At 35.1% G+C, this 23,357-nt stretch overlaps 3 protein-coding genes and 1 long non-coding RNA gene across 21 annotated transcripts; 2 read left to right on the top strand and 2 right to left on the bottom strand.

The window, feature by feature from the left end:
• Window positions 1-176: 176 nt before the first annotated feature.
• Window positions 177-17,571, bottom strand: LOC132196188 (sorting nexin-12). 10 transcript variants are annotated; one of them, XM_059618666.1, is made up of 9 exons: window positions 17,389-17,554; window positions 10,569-10,847; window positions 10,401-10,503; window positions 10,159-10,334; window positions 9,958-10,105; window positions 9,594-9,900; window positions 9,215-9,516; window positions 8,906-9,163; window positions 8,442-8,846 (listed from the first exon to the last, which is right to left on the bottom strand). In XM_059618666.1, exons 2-9 carry the CDS (start codon window positions 10,725-10,727, stop codon window positions 8,530-8,532), a joined length of 1,770 nt encoding a protein of 589 aa, XP_059474649.1. In that variant the 5' UTR covers window positions 10,728-10,847; window positions 17,389-17,554; the 3' UTR covers window positions 8,442-8,529. The 10 variants fall into 10 exon arrangements, with proteins under 10 accessions (XP_059474652.1, XP_059474650.1, XP_059474651.1 ...); XM_059618661.1 differs by lacking the exon at window positions 17,389-17,554 and adding an exon at window positions 11,112-13,431; XM_059618663.1 differs by lacking the exon at window positions 17,389-17,554 and adding an exon at window positions 11,187-11,969.
• On the top strand, window positions 2,947-8,103 carry LOC132196190 (E3 SUMO-protein ligase ZBED1). 3 transcript variants are annotated; one of them, XM_059618672.1, is made up of 9 exons: window positions 2,947-3,218; window positions 3,280-3,460; window positions 3,540-4,950; window positions 5,049-5,265; window positions 5,337-5,434; window positions 5,504-6,585; window positions 6,645-7,431; window positions 7,495-7,620; window positions 7,669-8,103. In XM_059618672.1, exons 6-9 carry the CDS (start codon window positions 6,522-6,524, stop codon window positions 8,048-8,050), a joined length of 1,359 nt encoding a protein of 452 aa, XP_059474655.1. In that variant the 5' UTR covers window positions 2,947-3,218; window positions 3,280-3,460; window positions 3,540-4,950; window positions 5,049-5,265; window positions 5,337-5,434; window positions 5,504-6,521; the 3' UTR covers window positions 8,051-8,103. The 3 variants fall into 3 exon arrangements, with proteins under 3 accessions (XP_059474655.1, XP_059474654.1, XP_059474656.1); XM_059618671.1 differs by having other exon boundaries at window positions 5,324-5,434; XM_059618673.1 differs by having other exon boundaries at window positions 2,948-3,218; window positions 5,324-5,434; window positions 7,687-8,103.
• Window positions 17,121-21,673, top strand: LOC132196189 (uncharacterized). The gene is made up of 9 exons (XM_059618670.1): window positions 17,121-18,720; window positions 18,785-18,893; window positions 19,066-19,459; window positions 19,539-19,825; window positions 19,932-20,108; window positions 20,170-20,394; window positions 20,453-20,660; window positions 20,823-21,071; window positions 21,129-21,673. Exons 1-9 carry the CDS (start codon window positions 18,527-18,529, stop codon window positions 21,659-21,661), a joined length of 2,376 nt encoding a protein of 791 aa, XP_059474653.1. The 5' UTR covers window positions 17,121-18,526; the 3' UTR covers window positions 21,662-21,673.
• On the bottom strand, window positions 17,783-22,068 carry LOC132196192 (uncharacterized). Of its 7 annotated transcripts, none has more exons than XR_009441738.1 (4): window positions 21,859-22,068; window positions 20,827-21,596; window positions 20,507-20,600; window positions 17,783-20,268 (listed from the first exon to the last, which is right to left on the bottom strand). It is a non-coding gene; the product is annotated as an uncharacterized LOC132196192 (long non-coding RNA). The 7 variants fall into 7 exon arrangements; XR_009441741.1 differs by having other exon boundaries at window positions 17,783-20,600; window positions 20,827-21,047; window positions 21,124-21,596; window positions 21,859-22,067; XR_009441739.1 differs by having other exon boundaries at window positions 17,783-20,600; window positions 20,827-21,047; window positions 21,209-21,596; window positions 21,859-22,063.
• Between the last annotated feature and the right edge of the window lie 1,289 nt (window positions 22,069-23,357).

The following is a 23,357-nucleotide window of genomic DNA, read 5'->3' as shown; positions in this document are numbered from 1 at the left end:
TCGGATCGTTTTCGTTAATTTTCTTCGTCGTAGTCGAATTGGGGGAGGGGCAAGAGAGGAAAAACGCGCGGAATTCAAAAACTGCTAAATTTGCTGGCAATTTTATAATTGGGATAAGCAAGTATTAATTAGCAGCAGCAGCTAAATTTGCATGGAATGTATTAAAATTTGAACAGTGTAATCAAGAAGATATCTCCTTTATTTTCAATGAAAATTTATCATAATCATGTGTGTATTTCATACTTCTTTCTATAATATATAAAGTATTTCAAAATATTGTGGTAGAATTTCACAATCGAGGGTTGATTCATGGTGATTTGAATTTAAAATCGGCTTTTCCTCGATGGGTTTTTGTGAGTTGTTTATTGTTTAAGAAAAAACAATATCCTGCTCTACATGTTTCGGCTGCGGGCTGCAGCCATAATTCATGAGCTGCGAAAACAGGTATCAGCTTAGGCCGCGCAAAAAATAAAGAAATATGCAGACAGCAGTGGCGACGAGTGAATACAATGCAATCCCAAAACATATCTTTTACCCGAAAAACCAACCGAAAAATAATTTAGTCTTCTCTCGACCACCGCCGAGAAAGGTACGCTCAAAACACGCGTTTAAATATTCTGACCAAAATTACTATAAGAAAATTCATGTTTTAAAAAATATTTTTAATTAAATGTCAAATTTTATGTTAAAAATTATTTTGTGAAGAAATGTTAATTTAAATAATTTTTCATGAAAATTGTCAATTTGAAAGAAAAATAATTTTTGAAAAGATTTAATTTTGTACTAATTTTTGTCAAAATGTTTTCGCAGCTCATGAATTATGGCTGCAGCCCGCAGCCGAAACATGTAGAGCAGGATATTGTTTTTTCTTAAACAATAAACAACTCACAAAAACCCATCGAGGAAAAGCCGATTTTAAATTCAAATCACCATATTTCAAAATAACTAAATAACAGGGTGTGGGACGATTTTATACCCACCAAATGGCTTGAGAAGTATCAACGATTTATAGAAATTCAGATTTTTTTTCACAACAAAATTTCAATGGAATGAATCAATACAAAACAACACTCAAACTCATTTCAGTATTCACACTTGCAGACCATATTATATATAATTAATATAATTGCGACCAAAGTATCATAAAAAATAATCAGCAGCTTTGTCTGCTTCCAAGGTAATTAATTAAAACAGAAGACTATGAATGAGATTAGTAATGTACACAGCTAGAATAATATATATATATATATATATATTTATATATATATATAAACGCAAGTGTGTGTTCCAATAATAATTATGCACAATAATATTGCTCAGAGGCTTGATCTTGAGGATTCGATTTTACAAAAGAGTAATTTTGCTACAAATGAGTAATAATTTCAAATGAGAGGAGACAGACGCGTGGACAGACAGCTCAACACTCGTTTGATAAAAATTGCACTCGCGAGCTGGAGGCCTTTTTGCTTCCTTAGGTGTTTCTGATCTTGCCAGGCACGTAGTTCTTATCAATCACCGGATCCTGCAAGAACATGTGCAGGCATCGTTCGTTCTGAGCAAGAGGGTGCCCAGCAATTCTGAAAATTTTCACAGATTAAAAATAAATTACTCAAATCAATGGTGCTTACTTATTAACAAATTGTTCAAGTCCTTTCCTTCTCTCCTCGATAAAGTCCTCTTCGTAAATTCCATCGTCTCCTCTAAAAGGTAGTTGCCGTTTCCAAGCTTTGCCAGGTAGAGGAGGTACCACAATCTAAAAGAAAAACAATTAGGCACACATGATGAAGTTTTAAATTTCCTTACTTTGCTGTCTCGCTCAAGCTCACTTCTGAGCCACTCAAAGTCGCTGTACCGACGTCTTACACTGGACTCTTTAGTCTTAAAAACTGGTAAATTGGTCTAGAACAAGCAGATTAATTATGTTAGAATTGCTGAAAAAATTTACTAATGAAAAGTGAATCAATTAAAATTAAATAATTGTAAAAATATGTGAAATAATTTTTTATTAGTTCGAATTTCAAAATTAGACTTTGTATGCAAATTTGAAACCTCATCCTCAATATTGAACCTCGACCACAAATACATATTTCTACAAAAGCAAAAAAAAAATAATTAAAATAACCGAGAACGGTGAGAACAAATCGAATTTGCAAAGTGTACATTTAAATTGTGCTTAAACAGGCGCAATACGTAATAAAAATTTGAAGCCTTTCAGGGCAAAACTTGTTTAAGTAACTCCTCTCTAATTAAACAATTGAATATAATATAAAAAGGTCCACAAGCCGGCAATTATTTTCCTAGTAAATTCTCTACATAGCCCAATTGAAATATTAAGAAAATGTAAAATTTTGTGCGGCATTTGAGTTATGCAAATGAAGAAAGACTCAAGATTGAAGTGCTGCGTCATGATCCCAAGATGCGATGGGGATGATTAATAAAGTCGCATGGATAACCACAAATTAGTAGGATTGGGCAATTGGTGTTGTGATTGTTGGGTTTTATTCACCTTCATGCGGACTTCATAGTCGGAGTATCTTTTCTTGCCGACGCCGTGCGTGATGGGATTGACGACGTCGATCTCGAGGAAGTTGGCCGGCGCCGCGTAAGCGTCGTCCAGCGTCTGCTTCTTCACGTTGAGCCGTCGAGTGGCATCCGCCGTCGTCTCGGCCGCCATTGCTCTCTACTGATGACTGACCGACCTACACAATTACACCCACACAGAGAGAGCATCCCTGTTAAATCCCCTATGCGCGAGTGTCGCCTGCCTCTGCAACTGACTGCAACTGACCTCGGAGAGAAACTGAGGGGGAGGTGCGCGCGCACTGAGCAACTGAGCTGGCGCGAGCTCGCGCGTAGTGGTGTCGCGTTAGGTACAGGTGAACCTAAAACCTATCAAAAATAACCGGTTATTTAGGTTCAATAGGTTTTATTGTGCAACCGGTTTGTACCTAAAACCTAAAAAATTTAGCATCACCTATTAAAAATTTTGTCAGGTTACAAAAAATTCGTGTCATCAAGAGTGGTTTGGAGTTTGATAATGACTGAAAAAAAATTTTGACATAAAGAACTGAACTGACTTAGGAGTTCGGAAGTTTTCGGATCAGAACGTTGCAGAAAATGAGTTATGAAAAAAGGCGGAGCTTCTGAAACCTCAAATCTTGTTGCCTCAAATGTTGTTACGGTGCTACAAGTATACAATGTTATCAAATAGAAAACTGGTACGTGACACACCTCCTCTGTTCATTTCCTGTATTCAGCATTGTTTGACTTACTTTACAGCCGATGCCGATACAATATCGAATCCAATAATAATTCCATAATAACCGATATGTACTCGACTCGATTGCAGCTGTTGTCAGCCACAACCCACAACAGCCAAAGAAGACAATAATCAATAATTTTAATAGCTGTCATCGTGTTTTTATTTTGACTTGAACCGGATTGAACTTTTAATATAAAGGTAAAGAAAAACTTTAAAAGTAGAAAGTGATTTGCAAAAGTTTAAGTATTTTGAAAATTAAAATAATGTAATTTTTAAGGATGGGTCGTAAGAGGAAACTAAAACATTGCCTGCCAAAGAACACGCAAGATGAGGTCCGAGACCTGAAATATATTCGCTTGGCTTCATCAGCTAAAGCAAAAACTTCCAATACGACTGCCACATTATTGGATGGAGCCCCAGGAATGAGCACAAGCGAGGGACGAGTCATTTCTCACAACACTTTGGATGTTTTTTTAGCCTCGTTGATTGTCAAAGCAAACTTACCATTCGATGTTGTAGAGCATGACTTATTCCGAGAATTTATGTTATACATGGTCCCCTCCTATCATGTTCCCCATCGAACAGCTGTATCCCACAAAGCAAAATATAATGCCAAATTATCGAACATTAATTTTTAATTAATTATCAGTCATTAATGATTAAAAATTAATGTCACATTAATTTATAATTAATTGGTAATCAATTAATGACTACAATTAATTTAACATTGTTGGATAATTAATGTGTACATTAATCTGAACTGTTGAAAATTTTCCACAGATAATAATTTTTTATCATTAATTCATAAATAGTTATTAATTAATTAATCAAATTATTTATGTTAATTAATTGAAAATTACTTATTTCAATTGATGATACATTGATTAATAATTAATGATGTCATGAATCAGAATCGAAGAAAATTTCCAAAGCAAATAATTTTTTTAAATATTAAATAAATAGTTATAAAATAATGATGCACATTGTTTATTTAAAATAATTAATAATTAATTACCACAATTAATTTGACATTGTTAAATAATTGATGCGTTCATTAATCAAAATTGAATAAAAATTTTGAAAGTTAATAATTTTTGTCAATAGTTATCAATTAATGCATTAATTAATTTAAAATTTTTAGGTTAACTAATGAAAAATTATTGACCCTTAGTAATGATATATTGATTAATAATTAATTAGTTCATTAATCAAAATTGAAGAAAATTTTCTAAGTTCATAATTTTATTTCATTATTTGGTAAATAGTTATTAATTAATTACTCTAATTATATATATTAATTAATTTATAATCAATGACAAATTAATTGGTGATAATTAGACAAATTTCAGTGCGCGTGATCAGAATGGGTGGGGGAAAGCCGCTATTTTCAAAATCGACAAAGTGACTGTTGACAACGGTTGGGTCGCTCATACAACTGCCGATTTTCGTCCAATTTCGGGCCGATGCAAGTGCCGCGCGGGGGTTATGGGCCCTTTCGCGGACGCTTAAGGTCACCACACGCCTTCCTCAACGTTTGCCCTCGCAGGAAATGAAGGTTTGACGCTGGATCTCGACATTTTCGCAGCCGCGCCGTGAGTTTTGGCAAAAAATTTGGGCCGCGATGTGATCGAGTCCCCGTTTGTGCTTCTCGCCGCGCTGAAGCCGCGTGTTGGAAGGAAAAGTAAAAGGTAATTGATTTTTACATGAATTTAATTCGAAATTAGCAGATAATTGAAACGCGTGCTATATTTAAAAAAAAAATATTTTTTACATCGCATGTTTACAGATTTGATAGAGCAGCGCGCCGCATCGAGACGGATTTTGCCACATTTGATTGCCAGATCCCACCCTGCACCTGCCCTGTGAGGAGATGAATCTCTTTCGCCCTCGCAAATCTCTCGAGAGACAATTAAAAAGAGCGGTCATGCCAGCGCAGCTGACAATCGGATGACTTCGACTTCCCGTCACGCTGCCGAATGACTTTTGGAAAAGAATATTTTTTTGTAAGTTAAATTATATTTGCAATCAATTTGTTTAAATATACTTGTTTTTAATTTTCAGTTATATTTTTTAGGTGGTCTGATTAAAAGTAAAATCGAGGAATGAAGCCTAACCGTCTGCAGTTAAAAAGAATTTTGTAGCTTCCTAAATTTCTGCCGACATAATAAAAAGGTGGGTTTGCATCAAATTAACCTGAGACATAACCATATTTTGTATTCATAAAATTTATGCATTTTGCAGACTCCGCCAATCCTTATTGTGGACACAAAAATTGGAGGTTTTTGTACAAATGGCCTGCCTATTATTTGAGATGCAAGACGGTTTCCAGGGACAATTTCGTCCAATGAATGAAACCCGACGCAGTTGTTCAGCGTAAAGAACGTGATAATTATAAAATTTTGTGGCAATAATTATTGTTTTTTTGTAAATAAATTTAATAGTCTTATAAAACAATTATTATCTTTCTACTTATTTCAATTTCAGACATTTTGGATCTATGGATTTGTCTGCAAACTTGTGAGTATCTTACAAAATTTGTTTCGGATGTCATGAATTGTTGTGAATTTTTAATTTCAACTTAAATAAATTATAAAAAGTTTATAATTAAATAAAATAATTAAAGACAAGGAGATACGGAAAATTAATAATAATTCATTTAGTTCCCACATTTTAACTATTGAGTTTTACGGAGCATTTAGTATTTAATTTTTTAGTGTTTTCAATTGTATAAAAAAAGTTGTCACAACAGTAAATGCAACCAAAATATTGTAAGATATACCAATTTTACAGTCAAATTTTAATTAACAAAAAATTAATTATGAAATGATTTATTAATTAATTAAAAAATTATTTAAACATTAATGACTAATTAATTAAAAATTAATTATACACTAATTATGAAACATTAGTAGCTATTTTGAGCAAACCAGTATTAATTTAAACAATAATTTTGAAATGATGCGTAATTAATGTTGCTCATTAATGATTTCATTAATGCCACACTGTAAAAAAAGCGTCACACAAAATTAATGAAAAATTAATGGAGTGCATTAATGCATCAACATATTTAATTAATGAAAAATTAATTTTTAATTAAATTTTGCTTTGTGGGATGTAAATGCTATTATTTCATAAATTATTTGTAAAGTATGTTTAATAATTCCTATATTTAAAGATCACATCAAAAATTGAGCACGTCTACGAAAAAGGAAAAGAATTTGTAAGTGAACTGACGGACGGGAAAAGGTTAGGACTGACAATGGACCTTGCAACTCTGACAAACTCAACCCGCAATTTCTTAATTGTTACAATGAAGTGCCTAGGTATAGAAATTAATATTATATTTGTATTATATGCATTTATAAATTTTTTTAATTAATAGATAAATTTGATGCTCTGACATCAGTTACTTTGGGCGCAATTCACACTGAAAATAGAGGCACTGCAGAAAATATAAAGGAAATTGTTACTGGCTGTTTCCAAGCCAACAATATCTCAGAATCTCAGATAGTGGCAATCACAACAGATGGGGGCAGCAATTTAATTAAAGCTGCTGATTTAATGGACAAAGACCACATTCCTTGCTTTTGCCATGTTTGTGATAATATTGTTTCATCAGCCTATTCACAATGCCGAGTGTTGAATGTGCTTGTTGATGATGTGAAAGGAGTGGTTACGTACTTTAAGCGAAGTTCCTTAGCCATGAACATTTTGAGGAAGAAGCAGAGAGAAGCAACTGGCAAAAGCCTAGAACTCATTCAGGCTGTAAAAACGAGGTGGAATAGCACATATGCTTGCATAAAGAGGTTTTCACAGCTCTACCCTTATGTCTCAAGCGCATTAAAAGACCCACAAATAAAAAAAGTAAAAAGAGATGGGTCAACAGAAGCACCAAAGATCACAGACGACACAGTTGAAATCTTAAAACAATGTCTTCCCTTACTCCAACCCTTTGATGTTATCACCAGAAAACTCTCCAGTTCAGAGAAAGTCACCAGCAGCACTGCGTTATTTTCAGTCGAATACCTAGAGACAACTTTAAAGAACTCTAATCCTACTAACTCGGTGGCAAAAGAGCTGAAAGAACGATTGATTGAGCAAATGCAGCAGCGTTTTGAAGCAGTGAAGAATAATCAAGTTTTGCAAGCAGCTTCATTTATTGATTCAAGGTTCTAAAATTTTAAGATTATTGATCATATTAATATTAACCCTATAATTATTATTTTTTGCAGATTCCGAAACCTCTTGTCGGAAAAAGCTAAGGAAAGCACTCGGAGTTATCTTTTAAGGCAGATGAAAGAAATAAGTTTGCCAGAGGAAGCTGACGAAGAAAACCATACCACTGCTGAAAGAGATGAGTAAGAAGTTGTTAAAAAACGTAGTTTTTGTTAAAAAAAAATATCAAGAAATTTATTTGTATTTAGAGTTGACGACTTTTTTGATATTGGAGAGGATCAGGAAGCTTCGGTTCAGATCAATGTCAGCCCCGAATTGGAGTTAGAGAAGTACGAATGCGAGAATGCCACAAAGTGGGACTTCAATGATGATCCGCTGAAATTTTGGATTAAAAATAGAGCATTGTATCCAAGACTTGCTCGTGTTTCCTTAGGACTGTTAACTGTCCCAGGCTCTGCTGTGGACAGTGAAAGAGGAGTATCTCAGCTTAATTTGGTCGCTCGTAAGCATAGAAGCAAATTGTCAAGTCTTAACATCAACCGCCTAGTTTGTCTTCGAAGTCTTCCGATCTGTTTTTGGGAAAGGTTGTTAAATCTTCGAGGTCATGATTAAATCAGAACTTGTTCATTTTACCATAATTTGATTTCAATAAATACTCTTATTACCAAATATTTAACAGGTTTTTTTTTAATGAAAAATATCCGATATATATAAAATAAAATTTGAAGATTTGTGCTACATTCTTTTTGATATTAATTTCTGAAGCACTAAGGTTTTGAAATATTATGTGAGATTCATTACAGTGAGCTAAAAGAGATCTCTTGGGCTATTGAAATTTTATTACGACAGATAATATATAAGTAAATTACCAAAATTTAAAAAAAAAATGCAGCCTCTGCTCCAGTTATAAACAAAAATCAATACAAATTTTATTTTTATTAAGATTATTCATCTAAAATATAAGTTTATAAGTATGAATTGTAAAAACATTAAATATAGGGTATGCATTTTTGTTCTTCACTATTTTTATTTATTGAAAATGAATCAAATCATATATTACACATTTTATAAGTGTGCAAAGACAAAGATATTTACAGAGATTCAGGGAAGTGTCTAAGGAAAACCGTTTTCATTTTGTGTTCTTTGGGCAGGCTACCTGCAACAGCAATTGACAAGTTTGGAGCCCAACACAGTGAGCTTCCCAACATCACTGCGTAATCTTTCATCGGATGACTTTTATTTTCCATCCAAAAAGAGAGGTACTTGCAAGACTTTGAAGACGCAGGCAGATCAAGGTATGACTGCAATACCTTGCGAGCAGCTTGAGAATGGGACGATTCAGTATCAATACTTCTTTGAACTCCATATTCTGCGCCGTTGTTGAAAAAATCTTCGAGAACGTCCTCCTCTTTTAAAATAAAAGAATACATTGCAATTAAAATTTAAATATCTGACGAAATTTAATACCTGCATGGGTCGAAGAATTAGCAGTGGAATTTGTGTCAGATTTCAGTTTTTCACTGATGGTTTTCTCGACTTCTTTGTATGCTTTCTGGTACACCATAGGAGTGATTCTATGACTTTTCTTCATCCTAGAGTCATACAGTGTAGATAAGGCGCAGAAAACAGAGTCTGGCTGAGCCAACGTCTCATCCGCTAGTTTCAAAAGTTTTGATTGTAAATCCTTTCCACTGGACGTAGACACAACCACTTTAGTAAGTTTACCTATAAAACACAATTAAATTAGAAATTAAATAATTAAAAAAGTTATATTACCAAGGAAAACATTCTTGAGTGGATAGAATTTAGACGTTTCAGCGAATTTCCCAAAAATTTCAATTGCAGCTTTTGAGGAGTAAATTGAATCAAGCAAGGCAAAGGAATCCTTCAGCTCTTCCAACTCACTCTTGGACAATGTGCTTGGCAAGCTTAAGTGGTCTTCCTTTAAATGAGCCACACAAATTTCGTCATTGAAAAGTAGCACAGTCCGAAGTCTCTCATACTCAGTGTTGCTCTTAATGAATGCCTCGACATCTTTGCCTGTGCTACTCAGGTAGCCGCTGTGGTGTGAGGGCTCTCTGTAAAATAAAAATATATACTTTTAGTAAAGGCGTCATGAAATTTTCCTGTATATTGTTGCTGTCATGATACTAACTTGAAATATTCAAACAGATCTAGTGCCTTTGTCGTTGACCAAATTGACGAAATCTGGACGGATGCAATTGTCAGATAATCATCAAGTAGAGATGTAATTGTGTAAATTAGTGTTGAATCAGGGTAAGTAATCAATGCGGACTCTTTTAAGGAACTATTAGAATCCAGTGTCACAGATACAATCTGTGATGACTGGATGGAAAACTCGCTTGTGATGATTTCCATCTTGCTGGAAATTTCTGTAAAATCTTCATTTTCAAGACTTAGGAAGCCGATGAGTGATGAAAAATAATCATCTACTGACGGATCTACAAAGATTATATTTAATTAAGATCTGAAATTTACCAAAAAAAATTTTAATTTACCAAAAAATCGGATAGATCCTAGTAAGTACTTGGTGCCCTCGGCATCTAACTGGGTCTGGAAGGACAGTGAACACAATGAAATGGTTTCAATCTTGGAACGGAGATGGGCAATTTTTCTCTCATGTGTGTCGTGCACAGTCTCTTCAAACTGAAAAATTAAAACAATTCATAAAAAAGTAAAAATAACTACAATATTAATACTGAAGAAAGGCTGCAAATCCTTTGGAAGTTTTTGCAAGCCATTTGGATAATGGCTTTGAAGTCAGCGTTGTCCAAAATAGAGGCATCCACATTGGCATCATTGACCAACATGTGAAGAAGGAGGCTATACAGCTTCTCATTTTTCTCCTTCAAAACGGGGTGCATCATAGAAGTAGCTTAATTTTTGAATCAATAAAATATTAAATAAGTTAATAAGTAATTAAGAGATTAAATTATCTTACATGGCGTTTGCTTGGGCAAAGAGGAAGGCTCAACTAACTCGACACGCTTTGAAAACCCCATACTAAGCAAATTTGGTTCCTTGGCAGATTCCTCTAAGGTACTCTATACACGAAGAGAAAATAAAATGTCTCAAATGGTTAAAAATCATGGAAGTAAATTTTTATTACCGAAGGAAGGATTGCGGACACGTCTTCCTCCTCGGAATCTATTGCTTCCGTCGATGTTGATGGTTGGCCTGCAGGCAGCCGAGCCTTGATCAATTGTTGCCTTTCTGTTTCACAGAGTATGAATTCAGGTGGGTGATGTGCTCTCAGATGACCCCACATGTTGGTTGTTCCGCCACCTCCGGGGATTGTTTCTCGGCATAGCTTACAGACCCACAAATCTTTTCCTGCCGAGCGGAATCTCTTTTTGGCTGTGCTTTTGACGCGTGGTCCTCTGCGCTTCTGTGAAATAAAATTAAGAGATAAAAATTTGCATTGTGCGTATTAAAATCAAATAAAGGGCTCTTGTATGTAACTTAATCCTATGTGAATGGTTAAAAAATTAATAAAATTAGCGGGATATTATGAATGCAACGACAAATAATTATAAATATAATTAGCTTTTATAAAATAAAAAATATTACACCTTATTATTCATAATTCCACAGCGAACTTAAAGCAAAAGACAGGTTAAGAAAAATCGTAGCCGGCGAGAAGGACCCTCACTCTAATAATTGAGTCCACCAAAGTCTCAAAACTCCAAATGAAAAAACACGCACATGCAGCAGGGGCGTCCCAAACTCTATCAAGTATGAAGTTAAATGTAAAGGCCATGTTTCTTTCTGTCGAAATCTGTTCCGTTCCGCTCAGTACTGTTTCTCTTCTCTTTGCGTCGTGTGCCGTCGTAGGATCTGCGCGTTAGTTTGTTTTGGTGATTTTGGTCTTGGTCTGGGTAAGTGCGTGGTTCTCTCTTTTTCCTGACTTTTCTGACTCTTCAAGTCTCCAACAAGAGTGGGGAGGGGAGTCTAGTCATACATTTAGAACAAGACCAAACAAGACATAAGACCCACAAGACATTTATGATTAATATGATTGAGGAGAGACATGACAATGCCATCTGCTGACAGAAAAGGAAAGTAACACTCGCGCGAAGCGCGAAAAATTTTTGGATTTAGGTGTTTAGGTGAACCTAATACCTAAAATATATAGCCGGTTACCTAAACCTGTTACCTGTTAAAATAAACCTACCGAACCTATTATAGGTTTTACCGCGGTGCAAAAACGACACCACTACTCGCGCGAGCTGGTCTACTGGCTGTTAGTGAACACATTATTCCACTCCGATGATTTCCTTCTCTGCTTTTTCTTCCTTTCCCAAATAAATATTCCGGCCAGAGAGCCAGACTGCTTTGGCTCTCCTTCTCTTCTGCATCGCGCTGACAAAATATGAAGTTTTAAGTTTTAAATTGTTTATGTTATTTTATTTAAATTAAAGTTTTATATATTTTATTATTAATACATTTTAATTTTAAATTTTTATTTATGAACTATTTAAATAAAATATAAAAAATTATTTTTAGAATGTTATTTATTGATAAATTGAAAACAGGATGGATATACACACAGATTTTTAAATTCATAAAAAGTATAAAGGCAGAATATAATTGTGCTGGATGTGTTGTATCAACATTTTTTATTTTCATGTCATTATCATTCAAACAATTGAGCGGAAAAATTAATGGAAACATGAAGCATATACATATATTAAAACTATTACAAACATTTCAGCAATAAAATCACATAAAAATGAAATGAAATTACTATAATAATTTAGACATATTTAGCACTAGACATCAAAGATTAGCATAATAAACAAAAAATTTATATTAACTTGCCAATGGACTATTTTTCCGTTTGCATTTGACATATTACTCATAGGACGGTTCAAGACGGTATAAGCACACATTTATTTATTTTTTTCATATTCCAAGACAAAGCCAGCTTGTGAAGAAGAACACGCAGATAATATAATTTTATCTTTTATTTGAAAACATAAGTAATATCAATGAAATAATTTCACTTAAAATGTTATATCAATTGAACTTAAAATTTTTCTTTTAATTATCAGTCATTAAAATAAAAAGTATAAGTGCTAAAACGGAATTATTTGTACAATTTTACGTAGACTTTGCGTCCAGAGATGAGCATAGTATGCGTAATTACATAATTTTGTGACATGCTTTTTTACATGCCTTCAAAATGAGTAATTTTTTTCCGAGCATGACGTTTTGATATAACCTTACAATTTTCTGTCTTAGTCAAATGGTGCAACATTGTTTTTACGTACCTTTCGCTCACGTCTGTTATCAAAGTCATGAACGCATTCTCACCGTGGGTGGCAAAATGCTCTCGGAAATCAACAAATATCTTGGTTTGCAACAGTCTGTTTGCGACCTTTTGAGGGATGTTTCTCCCGACAACTGCATTCAAGTTTTTCCCGTTTATGGCATTTTTTGCCTCATTTATGCACATATTGGTAACCATGCAAATATTTATCATGTCCTGAGTAGGGAAACTCAAACCAAATTTTGCCGCAGCTCTGTTTTTCTGCTGTATCAAAGCACAGCCTGGCATATCATTAGGGCGTTCATCCTTAATCACAAATGCTTCGAGGCAATCTTGGCACATCACTTCTCTCTTGAATTTTAGAGTGAGATAACCTGATATATAGCCTACAATATCAAGGTTCTTGTCCAAATCCATCTCATAGTCATGCTCAAACTGTTTTGCTATTTGTGAATTTGGTGCCAGATAACTTTCGTTCTTGAAATTAATATTTGCACCACAGTTGATTATACTCTCAATATCTTGAAGACATTCAAAGTCAAGCTCTAACATTCCACCACTGAAATGGAAGTCACTTCTTTTCTTTGCCCTCTTTGATGAAAAAAGTGCATCATGTATAATTTCTTTCTCATCAGGTGTCACATTTCCATTCCTCGAGGCTTTAATTTCTATGTGAATGCCCCAGTTGCCAAAACTGACTTTTATCCGGATATTATCCTCTCCAGAGAGGGTAATATCCGGATAATTTTTCGATTTTGGCAGCTGGGGTGTTGATATATTTGTAAGCAACAAATAAATTTTTGCAGCAGGGGTTATCATTATGACCCCCTTTCCTTCTCAGAGCACCAAAAAACATTTCAAGGTGGTCCTGACTAAATTTGTAAGTGAGCAAATACCCAAGCATTTCCTTGTTGCCCTTCCCGCCCTTTATAAAGTTTTCATAAAGAGAAGAAATACTCCTCATGCAGACAATGAATCCGAAAAAGCCTGTAAATGATTTTGATCTTAAAATGCTTACGCCATTTTCTAATTTCAGACTTTTAATATATTCTGTGACAGTATTGAAAAATGTGGACCACTCCTTGTGGTTTTTTCTTTCTACAGGAGCCTTTTTACCAAGCGTTTTTGGATTTCTTGAGTTGCAAATATCAAAAAGGGAATCAAACATTTCTAAAAATTCTACTGTAGCTTCTGCTTTTTCAAAATCTTTATGTCCCTTATGCATTAGAAATTTGATGCTATCGGCGACAGATTGACTTAAAGTCTGTACAGCTATGGGTACTTTCATTTTATTTTGATGGTAGTTTATATGTTTATTTCTCAATTTGTTAGCTAGATGCAAACCTTGTTGAATCTGAAAATTGTGAAGTTTGCGCACATATGTAAAATCTATTTTGCCTTTCCCGCTGTATATAATTTTGCTTCCAAAACAGTTTCTAACCAATTTTATCATGTGACATGCATCTAAAAATACGTAGATTGGTCGATTTTTGTCTGTGGGATTAGGAAAGTAATGCTGAGGATTTTCGTGGACATTCAATTTAGCGCCAAGCTCATTTGCCGTTGCAATATTTGTTGGAGTGCCATCAAACGTCACCGACAAAACTTTAGCTCCAGTCGCCTCTACCTTCAAAATGCAATCATTTAAAATTTTTGCACTATCAACAGCATTTAGCGAGTCCACAAAATAAAGCGCGCATGGCCATTTCCATCTTCCATTTATTGCGGTGGCTAAAATCACTCGCGCATATTGGGCAACTTTTGCTTCAACATCGACTATGGGTTTTTCGCCCTCTTTAGTACCCATGTCTGCATAGCCCCAAACTCTACTGTTATCAAAATCTAGCTGTTTTTTCACGCTCATATCGTCAAAACTGAAAGCAACATACAGTTGCTCACCCCTAGCTTTATATTCGTCTGCACGAATTTTTAATATGCTCAGAGCAACTTCATTTATCCCAACGTCAGTAGGATTAGCACGCAACCAAGTTTTTATTGTTTGCACGCATGGCAGAGCAAAAGGAAAATTACTGCGTACAAATTCGTATGCACAAGTAGAGTAAAAGTGTAGGGTGAGAGCAAATTCTCTTTCTTTTTCAGTGAACTGCTCTTTTCTGTTTGCTCCTTCAGTCGCCTGCTTGCCAATTCGCTGCATAAAAGCATAGCCAGTTGCCGGAAGGAGATTTTTCAGCCTTTCATCAATTTCTGGGCTAAAAATGGTTTCCTCTGTTAATTTTGTTATTAATTCCTGCATAGAAACCAATTTGTCATTACTTCGGTTCAGTTTTTTCTGCAAAGTTTTGAGAATTTTTTTTACTCTGCCATTTTCTTTCAGCAATTGATCATTAATAATTTTGTATTTGTTTATTTCCTCGTCATGCCGATTTATTTCCTCTTTATTCTGAATAACAGCCAAGTTTTTCATGTAATATCTCCAGCGCAGACTGTATGTTTTTTGTAGTTTTTTGAATTCAAATTTGATTTCAAATGGAGCGCGTGTTTCTGGTTTTTCAGCGCGAGAAATCCATTCATTTAACTTACATTCTAAAGACGCACAATCATCATTAAAGTGTTGACGGATAGGTGTTTCTTCCGCAAATACCAATGAAGGGAATGTTTGTGCAACTGCTTCTTGCTGGCTTTTTATCAAATCATAAATATCTTGCCTTGTGACGATCTCGTAGATAGCTGGATAATTAACGGCACCCAGAGAAGCATCAAGCGAAGGTTCACAGCCACTAACGTCCAGTTGCATATTCGGAAGAGAGGGCGGCCGAGGCGGTTCCTCTCCTGACAGGGAGCTCTCGATTAACTTCCGACGACTCTTTTTGGATCCAGGTGCCTGCATTTTAGGGCAAAAATATAATTGATTTGTGTTAATTTTTTAATTTCCTTTAGGTCACAGTAGGATTTCAGAATTTATTTTTCATTAATTAGTAGTATCGTGAACTGATATTTTATACCGCGCGCATTTATGATTCAGTATATTGCTATATATTGGCATAACATTTTAAATCTTTTTTTTTTAAATAATAATTTTAATTTTTTGTTGCCAATAACTAAATATTTCTAAAATGAGAACGTTTTGTTTTGATATTTTAAGCTTTAATAATAATCTATATTGTAGATTTCAATTTATTTAATTTTATATGCCAAAAATTTTTAATATTCTATTTATACATTTACAACTAATTTATTTTTAATATTTTAATACCCGGATCATTTTTTTTTCAATTTTTTATATTTCATTTACTCTTTAAATGTGGTAAATTGCCAACACTGGTCGAGAGTTAAGACCAATAGCATCGACTGAGTGTCGATTAATTCTCATCTCGACCGGTGTTGTGCTCTACAAGTGTTCTTTTATAAAACTGGGCAATTTTGATATTTTCTAATTGACTGAAATTTTTTTAATATTTCACTTACAACTTCTGGGAGGGTGCTTGAGATTCTTTTCCGTGCTGCAGCGTATGACGAATTAAATTGGTTTGCAACAAAAATGCTGGGGAAGGCACCTTCTACTAGTATTTTTCTAGAGCCAGAATCTTGTATCATGTGCATCTCAAAGTGTAAATCACAAACTTGAAGAGAGTTCACAATTGTAACAGAAGGGTAAAATCTTTTAATATATGATGTCCACAGCTCCCTCACTTCAGGTTTTTTCACATTTTGCAGCCTGAAAATATTTAGGCATTAAAGTAAATTTAAATATAAATTGCGCTTAAATTGGCATAAAAATTTTTACATATCAAAAGAATGACTTGGATTTGAAATTTTATAATAATAATAATAATTAAATACTAATATTTTTAAATTATGTTATAATATTAAATATTATCAAATATTTACGCAAATCTTACCGAAAGAGAGGAAAGCGGGTTGTGTCACTGCAGTCGTCCGAAATTGGCCGCTTTCTACCGCACAAAGTGCATAGTTGCACTCTGCGGGTTTTGTCTCCTTTTTGCATAGGAAGGTCAGGGGGTTCAGGCTGTAGTTCCGGCAGCATGCTTTCATCGCAAATATTTGGTTCCATGAAATTGAATAATTCTTAAAAAAAAAAAAAAAATAATACATGAAAAGCAGATTAATTCATGTCCAACTTGGAAATAAATAAAATCTCACCTCCTTAGTATCACAAGAAAATCATTCAATCAGCAAATTAAGCAGCAACGTGAAATTTTAACACATAAATATATTGTGCTGGTCAGTGATGGTCAGTGTGTGACAAACAACTGACTCATCCCTTTTCCTCCGCAGCTCCCTCGGCAATGCTGCCAAACGTAGGCACGCACCCCCACACCAACTAGTTGCTGCGCGCTGGACCTGCATAAATTTGGCTGCACGGCGCCAGTGCATGATGGGTTCATTGCTCGCAGGTACATTTCCGTATCTTCTCCCATTTCCTTGGCCTTGGCCCATATATACTCTGTGAGATATATGTACACGGCTGAGCCGTGTGACGTCATAATCGCTCCTAGCGCCTCTGCTGGCAAAAGGCTGAACTCAAAATTTTCGCTCTCCCATAAGAGACAAAATTTAACCAAGGATGCTCTCTCTGTATGTACAACTCTTTATTCTCTGTGATTACACCCCTTCCGAGGGAGACGAGCTTCGGTTAATATCATTTTTAATGCGTTTGCGTAACAATCACACGTACCTGCGACAGTCTGCCCTATCCACTGGCGGCTCCTCTAGTCCGCTTCTTACCGAATCCGCTAATTAAATTTAATGTTACGAGTGAAAAAGCCAGAACAGCCAATGTCAGCTTTCAACAGCAGAGCAGAAGCACAACAAAAGGGAAATTGCAAACGGAGGAGGGGAAGACGTTTTTCACGAAAGAGACATCGAAGGTCGCCATGTTTTCTCGTGGCCGCGCACATTTGAACAAGTTAATTTCGGCGGCAACAGATCCCGCACCAGCAGAGAACCTCATTGAAATTTAATTTTTTCCCTTTAGTCGACATTAAATGATTACAATTAAATTAAAATTTTAAAATCTATGACGTGGTATAATTTTTTGTTCATTAAAAAGCTTTCAGCAATTGCATAAATTAATAGATAGAGTATTTATTGAACACAACTAGGTGTACAACGGGTGTCTAAAGCTAATTTGTCTTCCTAAAATTAATTTTACAATTAAGCTTGTTTCGATAATTATTACAAAGTACAAAATTAGTTAATTTTGATTTTTGCAGCCTCTCTTAGGCTTAGTTTTCGTTCATTACATTCAAGAATATGATATTGTGAACATTTCTTACCGCAGTGCTTGCATTCACAATCTATTGTCGCTTGAGAATGAAAATTTTTATTCTTAAAATCAGTGCCGGACTGGCTCTAAAAATTTTACCGGGCGTTTTTAAAATAGGCGGCCCACGCCAACTAAACGGCCCAATTTTGCGCGCCGGCTTCGCCGGCGACGGCCCTCTAACGGGCCCCCGGCCGCGATATTCCGAACCCCACATCAATTGGGCGCATTGTGTGGAATTGGCGCTCAAATTCAAAATTCCCAGAGTTTGATCATTAAAAAATCAGTCAAGAAAGCGATAGAATTGAAAAAAAATATTTAATTGACACTGAATGAAAATAATATGTCTTTGAAAATTAATTTGAACATTTTAGAACAACAAATCTTCATATAAAGCGTTCTAGTTGGAAAGTTTACAGATATTTTATTGTTGACTCCACAATACACGTGCACTTGATCATACTGCAATTGCACCAAATATTATCAATCCTTTTGTTTACTTTTGGCCTTTTGTTCTGACGAATGAAAAGAAAAAAATTCTTATTAAATAATGGCAGTAGCAAGTCCCACTAAAAATATTTTTCCCACGTCCTTCAATACAATCTGTGTGGAGAGCTCAACAGAAAAGATTGTTTTGAGGGCTATGTTGCAAAATGAATCTGATGCCAATCAATGGAAAGAAGATATTTGTGCTATTAGTAGATCTCAGTGGACAGTCCTTTACGAAAGGGATAATCTCGAGAGGTGAGATAACATAATTTTGCCTGGATAAATATGTAAATTATAAGTATATTTATAAATTTTATAGGTTTGTTGTTCACAAAAAATGGTATTGTCACTTCAGCAAGTTAAACAAGACTGAAAATTCTACAAGGAGCACTGACTGCAAGGCTAAGCTTGATATCAAAATTAAGCTGGTATTTATATATTTATTAATACTTTTGAATTGTTGAATTAATTGTTATATAGTTTTTTTCGTTATTATATCATTGTTGATTGTTTTTTATAAATTAATTAATTAATTTGTAACAATAAATATTTTCCAATTTATTTAAAATAAAATAAATAAATAAATTTTATATTTTGCAGAATACTAGAAATACAAGAAACAAAGACAAATACATTAGGCCTGATAAAAATGGAATTAGTAGACCTGCAGTGATCACCATCACAGGGGTGCACAATCACCACCTTAGAAGTGCTGATACGCTTCGACTGAACCGAGTTCCCAAAAGTCTCGAAGATACTTTTATGTCATATTTTGATGATGGTAATACCCCAGCGCAAGCAAGGCGCTTGCACGAAGATCTCCTCGTGTCCGCTGACGCAATGGTTGATTTGGCTGATAATGCACACAATCCAACACGGCGGTGTGTGCATCATATGCATGAGAAGTGGAGTAAAAAAAACTTTGGAGGTCAAAGTGATTCACCTTTAATGAAAATCATTGAAAAGAACGAAAATAACTACTATTTAGAAAGAGGTACATATGATAAATTAAAATAGCAACAAAAAATTTAATCACATATTTTGTATTTTAATTAAAAAAAAAAATTACTTAGACACCCAAGTTTATGTGACGGTGAAGGATGAAAATTGGGCTGTTTTGGTCGTGACTCCAATCATGAAAAGGGTGCAACACTTAGAATCTGCAAAAGAGAGTCTATTCGTAGATTCAACATCAAGTGTTGATGTGACCCACTGCACTTTAACCTCAATGACTGTTCCCTCAAAAGCAGGGGCTCTTCCATTGTGCCTGCTGCTTCACAATGGCCAATCAGAGGATTGCTATAAATTAGCCTTTTCCCTGGTAAAAGATCATTGCCCAAAGGCATTTGGAGGAAATACGGTAAAAAATTTAAAATTTTTTAAACTTTAAATAAGAATACAGTTTGAGAATATTGTGTAATATCAAAGAAATAATATTTAAATTAACCCAATAAAAATTTTATAAGGAGCCCCTCACTACAATGACTGATGACAGTTCTGCTGAGAGAGGAGCTCTTGCTGCTGTGTGGCCATCATCTCGCCAGCTATTGTGCACTTTCCATGTATTATCAAAGGAATGGAAATGGCTCCTATCTAATTCTACCAAGGATGTGAGGAAAAAACTGATGGGCCTATTTTACAAAGTATAATTTAATTTACTTTTCTATAATTTTAAAATTTAATTTAATAGCAACTTAAATTCAGGTCGTTTATGCTGCAAATCAAGAGGAATTTGACAAAGGAGTGGATGAGATCCAAAGTTTGAAGTCAGAAAAAAAATTCGTTGCTCGGTTTGAAAAGTACCTAAAAAGAAAAAATGAATGGGCTATTTACAAAAGGAGTGATCTTCTATTAAGAAACAACCACACCAACAACTATGCAGAGTCCAGCATCAAAATTGTTAAAGAGGCTGTACTTGATAGAATGAAGGTTGTTGATTTAGCAGTTTTAATAACAAGAATGAGATAGAAATATAATTTTATTGCAGGCATTCAATCCTGTGGCCTTGGTAGAATTTGTAATTGGGCCCATGGAGTCTTACTACAAGCGGCGGCTCCTTGACCATGCACATAATCGACACTCAGCCCACTCCATTGTCTTCCACAAGTTACTAAGCAGGATGGAAAAGATCAAACCTGAATCAATCAAACAAATTGAGGAGTTTGTTTTTTCTGTCCCAAGTGCTAACAGAAATGGTAAATATTAATAAATTATGAATTTAATTTAAAACAAGTGTTGGGGACCTAAAAAATTCCAATTGAAAAAAAATCAATGTCAAAATTTGTCTACATAAGAAACCATTTATGAATTTGGTAACAATTACATAATTAAATTTTTAATAATTTAAACATATTCAGGCACCTTTTATGAAGTCCATTCAAAGATTGGTGTGTGCTCCTGTCCAGTTGGTGAGGGTGGTGCATTCTGCAAACACCAATCTCTGCTTGTTAAATACTTCAACATCTCCATGCCCTCGGCTCCTCCACTTCTTAGTGGCGATCGACTCGAACTTGCTCGCTTGGCCCTCGGCAGCAAATGCCCTGACTTGAAATTCTTTTTAGGCCGAACAGAAGTTGATCCAACTGAAAAGGAGCCAAATTTAGATGGTTGGTTAATGTAAAAACAATAAAATATTTTAAAATATATAATTTCTTTAACAATAGTTGCTCATTTTGTGTCGGATGCACAAGTGGAATTTGACGAAGAGCTTCACGCATGCGAAATTCATAGTGAAGAACAAGACCTTGATCCTTTTGATGAGGCTGAGAAAGAAGATTTGGTGAATGAGTGCAAAGATGCATTTGCCAGCTTGATCGAGTTGGCCAAAACTGATGCATCAAACGAATTGCTAAGAAAGTTAAGTAAGGCTTTGAACAAACCGAAGAGTGCACCTGCTGCCACAGCTTCCATTGTTGCCATCTATCGGCAGATTGGTTCTGTCTGCTCACGAAGTGGACGAATTCCCATTCAGTCAAGTGGGCGAGCAAGAAGACGAAAGGGTGTTTCGAAAGGTGCTGCTCAAGTTCCACAAGGCCGTCCACCAAAAATCAAGCAACACAATACACCAGAGGTGCAGAAATCCACAACAAACCAAGGCAAAAGAAAGGTGACTCCATCTTTAGTCAGTCAGCCTAAGAGACAAAGAAATTTAAGTCAAGCTGTTCGAGAAAATGTAGCAAACGCCAAATCACACTAGTTTAATAAATAGCTTTTGAAAAAATTAAAACTGTTTTTCAAAAAACCTTTTCATTTTTGTTTATGTAGTAAAATAGTGAAAAGTATCAGCAGTAATTTTAGTTATTTAAAAAAATTATCATTTAACAACAAATTAATTAAAAAAATTAAAGATATTTAAAAAAAAAAATAATTAATAATATGAATAATTATACATACCTCAAAAAATATCATTATAGGTTTTGTGAGAAAATTCAATTATAGTGTTAAGTTGATCTAAATCGAAACAATATTTTGCACAGCGTTTCGTCCGTGTATTTGTTTACCCAGCACCCAGCTGTTGTGCGTGCTCCAGCTGTATTGTGTGGTCAACGATAAAATATCTGTAAACTTTCCAACTAGAACGCTTTATATGAAGATTTGTTGTTCTAAAATGTTCAAATTAATTTTCAAAGACATATTATTTTCATTCAGTGTCAATTAAATATTTTTTTTTCAATTCTATCGCTTTCTTGACTGATTTTTTAATGATCAAACTCTGGGAATTTTGAATTTGAGCGCGAATTCCACACAATGCGCCCAATTGATGTGGGGTTCGGAATATCGCGGCCAGGGTGCGCGGGACGTTCCAAAGGGTGCGTTAATTTGGAAAAAAAACACACCCCACCCACCTGACACCAAATCTGTCGTGACTCTCGACAGGACTTTTCCCCGAAGTTCTCACTTGCGCAGAGCTGGAGACTTTCCCGGACTCGAACGTGCTTCTTAATTAATTAATTGACTTAACTTGGCGGCCTCATGGAAATTGGCTTTAATTCTAATTGGCCTTTAATGCTTTTACTCTTTTATCTTTGTGCTCTAACTAAAAAGGGTTAATTGATATTTCAAGTAAACAAGTTAATTAACAATAACAAATAAAGTGATGGTTTATTCTTAAAACTAAACAATAATTGGCCAAACTAATGCGGAATTACTATTAGATTTAATATTCTAATGCTGAGTTTTAAAGTTCGGACTGAATTAGTGAACGGATTAAGCTGATTTAAAAGGATATTCAGTTCGGAATTTATCTAGCGTGGGCGCCAAGCAATACCTTTTAAAGCGGGAAGGGAAACCATTACAACCACACTTATTGTTAGTCGAGTCCAGGAAGCGTCTGCTTGGGCACTCAGGTGGCGCCCTGAGCGCGGCGGTCGTAGTTCTCGGTGGTGGCGTGGCGCGCGGGGCGGGAACTTAAGGGTTGTGCTCAGCTTTGGTTAATATACTAAATGGCCTTAACGCGCGCGGTTACATATAATAAGGTTTTTGTACAGTTAAGTTTCTTCTTCTGCGCAATACAATAATTAAAGATCTCTGTGGTTACACCACATATCATTTTCAAAAATCAGCAGATGGAAGGAGAAGGAATCATTCAAAGTCTTAATGATCTCTGCCAGTTTAGAGTTGGGATAATAGGAAGAAGTATCTGCAAAAAGCTGTCTGTTAAAAATGATCTCTCCATTTGCTTGTCCAAGTTTTACCTCCAGCTCTGATCCTGCTGACCGCCAGTCGTTGGCTAATGACATAGTCGATTCCTGGAGGCAGAGTGCGGATAATAACTTTGAGGTTGTATTTGGTGCTCAAGCTGGTGACTAGCTGTGGCGCTCGTTGAATCTGATTGGTCGAGACAATTATGTTTCTGGACACAGATGGTTCAAGCGGCTGCAGAAATTAAATTT

Source organism: Neocloeon triangulifer, unplaced genomic scaffold, assembly GCF_031216515.1.
Source record: "Neocloeon triangulifer isolate White Clay Creek 2 clone unplaced genomic scaffold, ASM3121651v1 ptg000011l, whole genome shotgun sequence".
NCBI classification, from domain to species: domain Eukaryota; kingdom Metazoa; phylum Arthropoda; class Insecta; order Ephemeroptera; family Baetidae; genus Neocloeon; species Neocloeon triangulifer.
The sequence above is the reverse complement of the archived record's forward strand: the minus strand, read 5'-3'. Positions and strand labels throughout refer to the sequence as shown.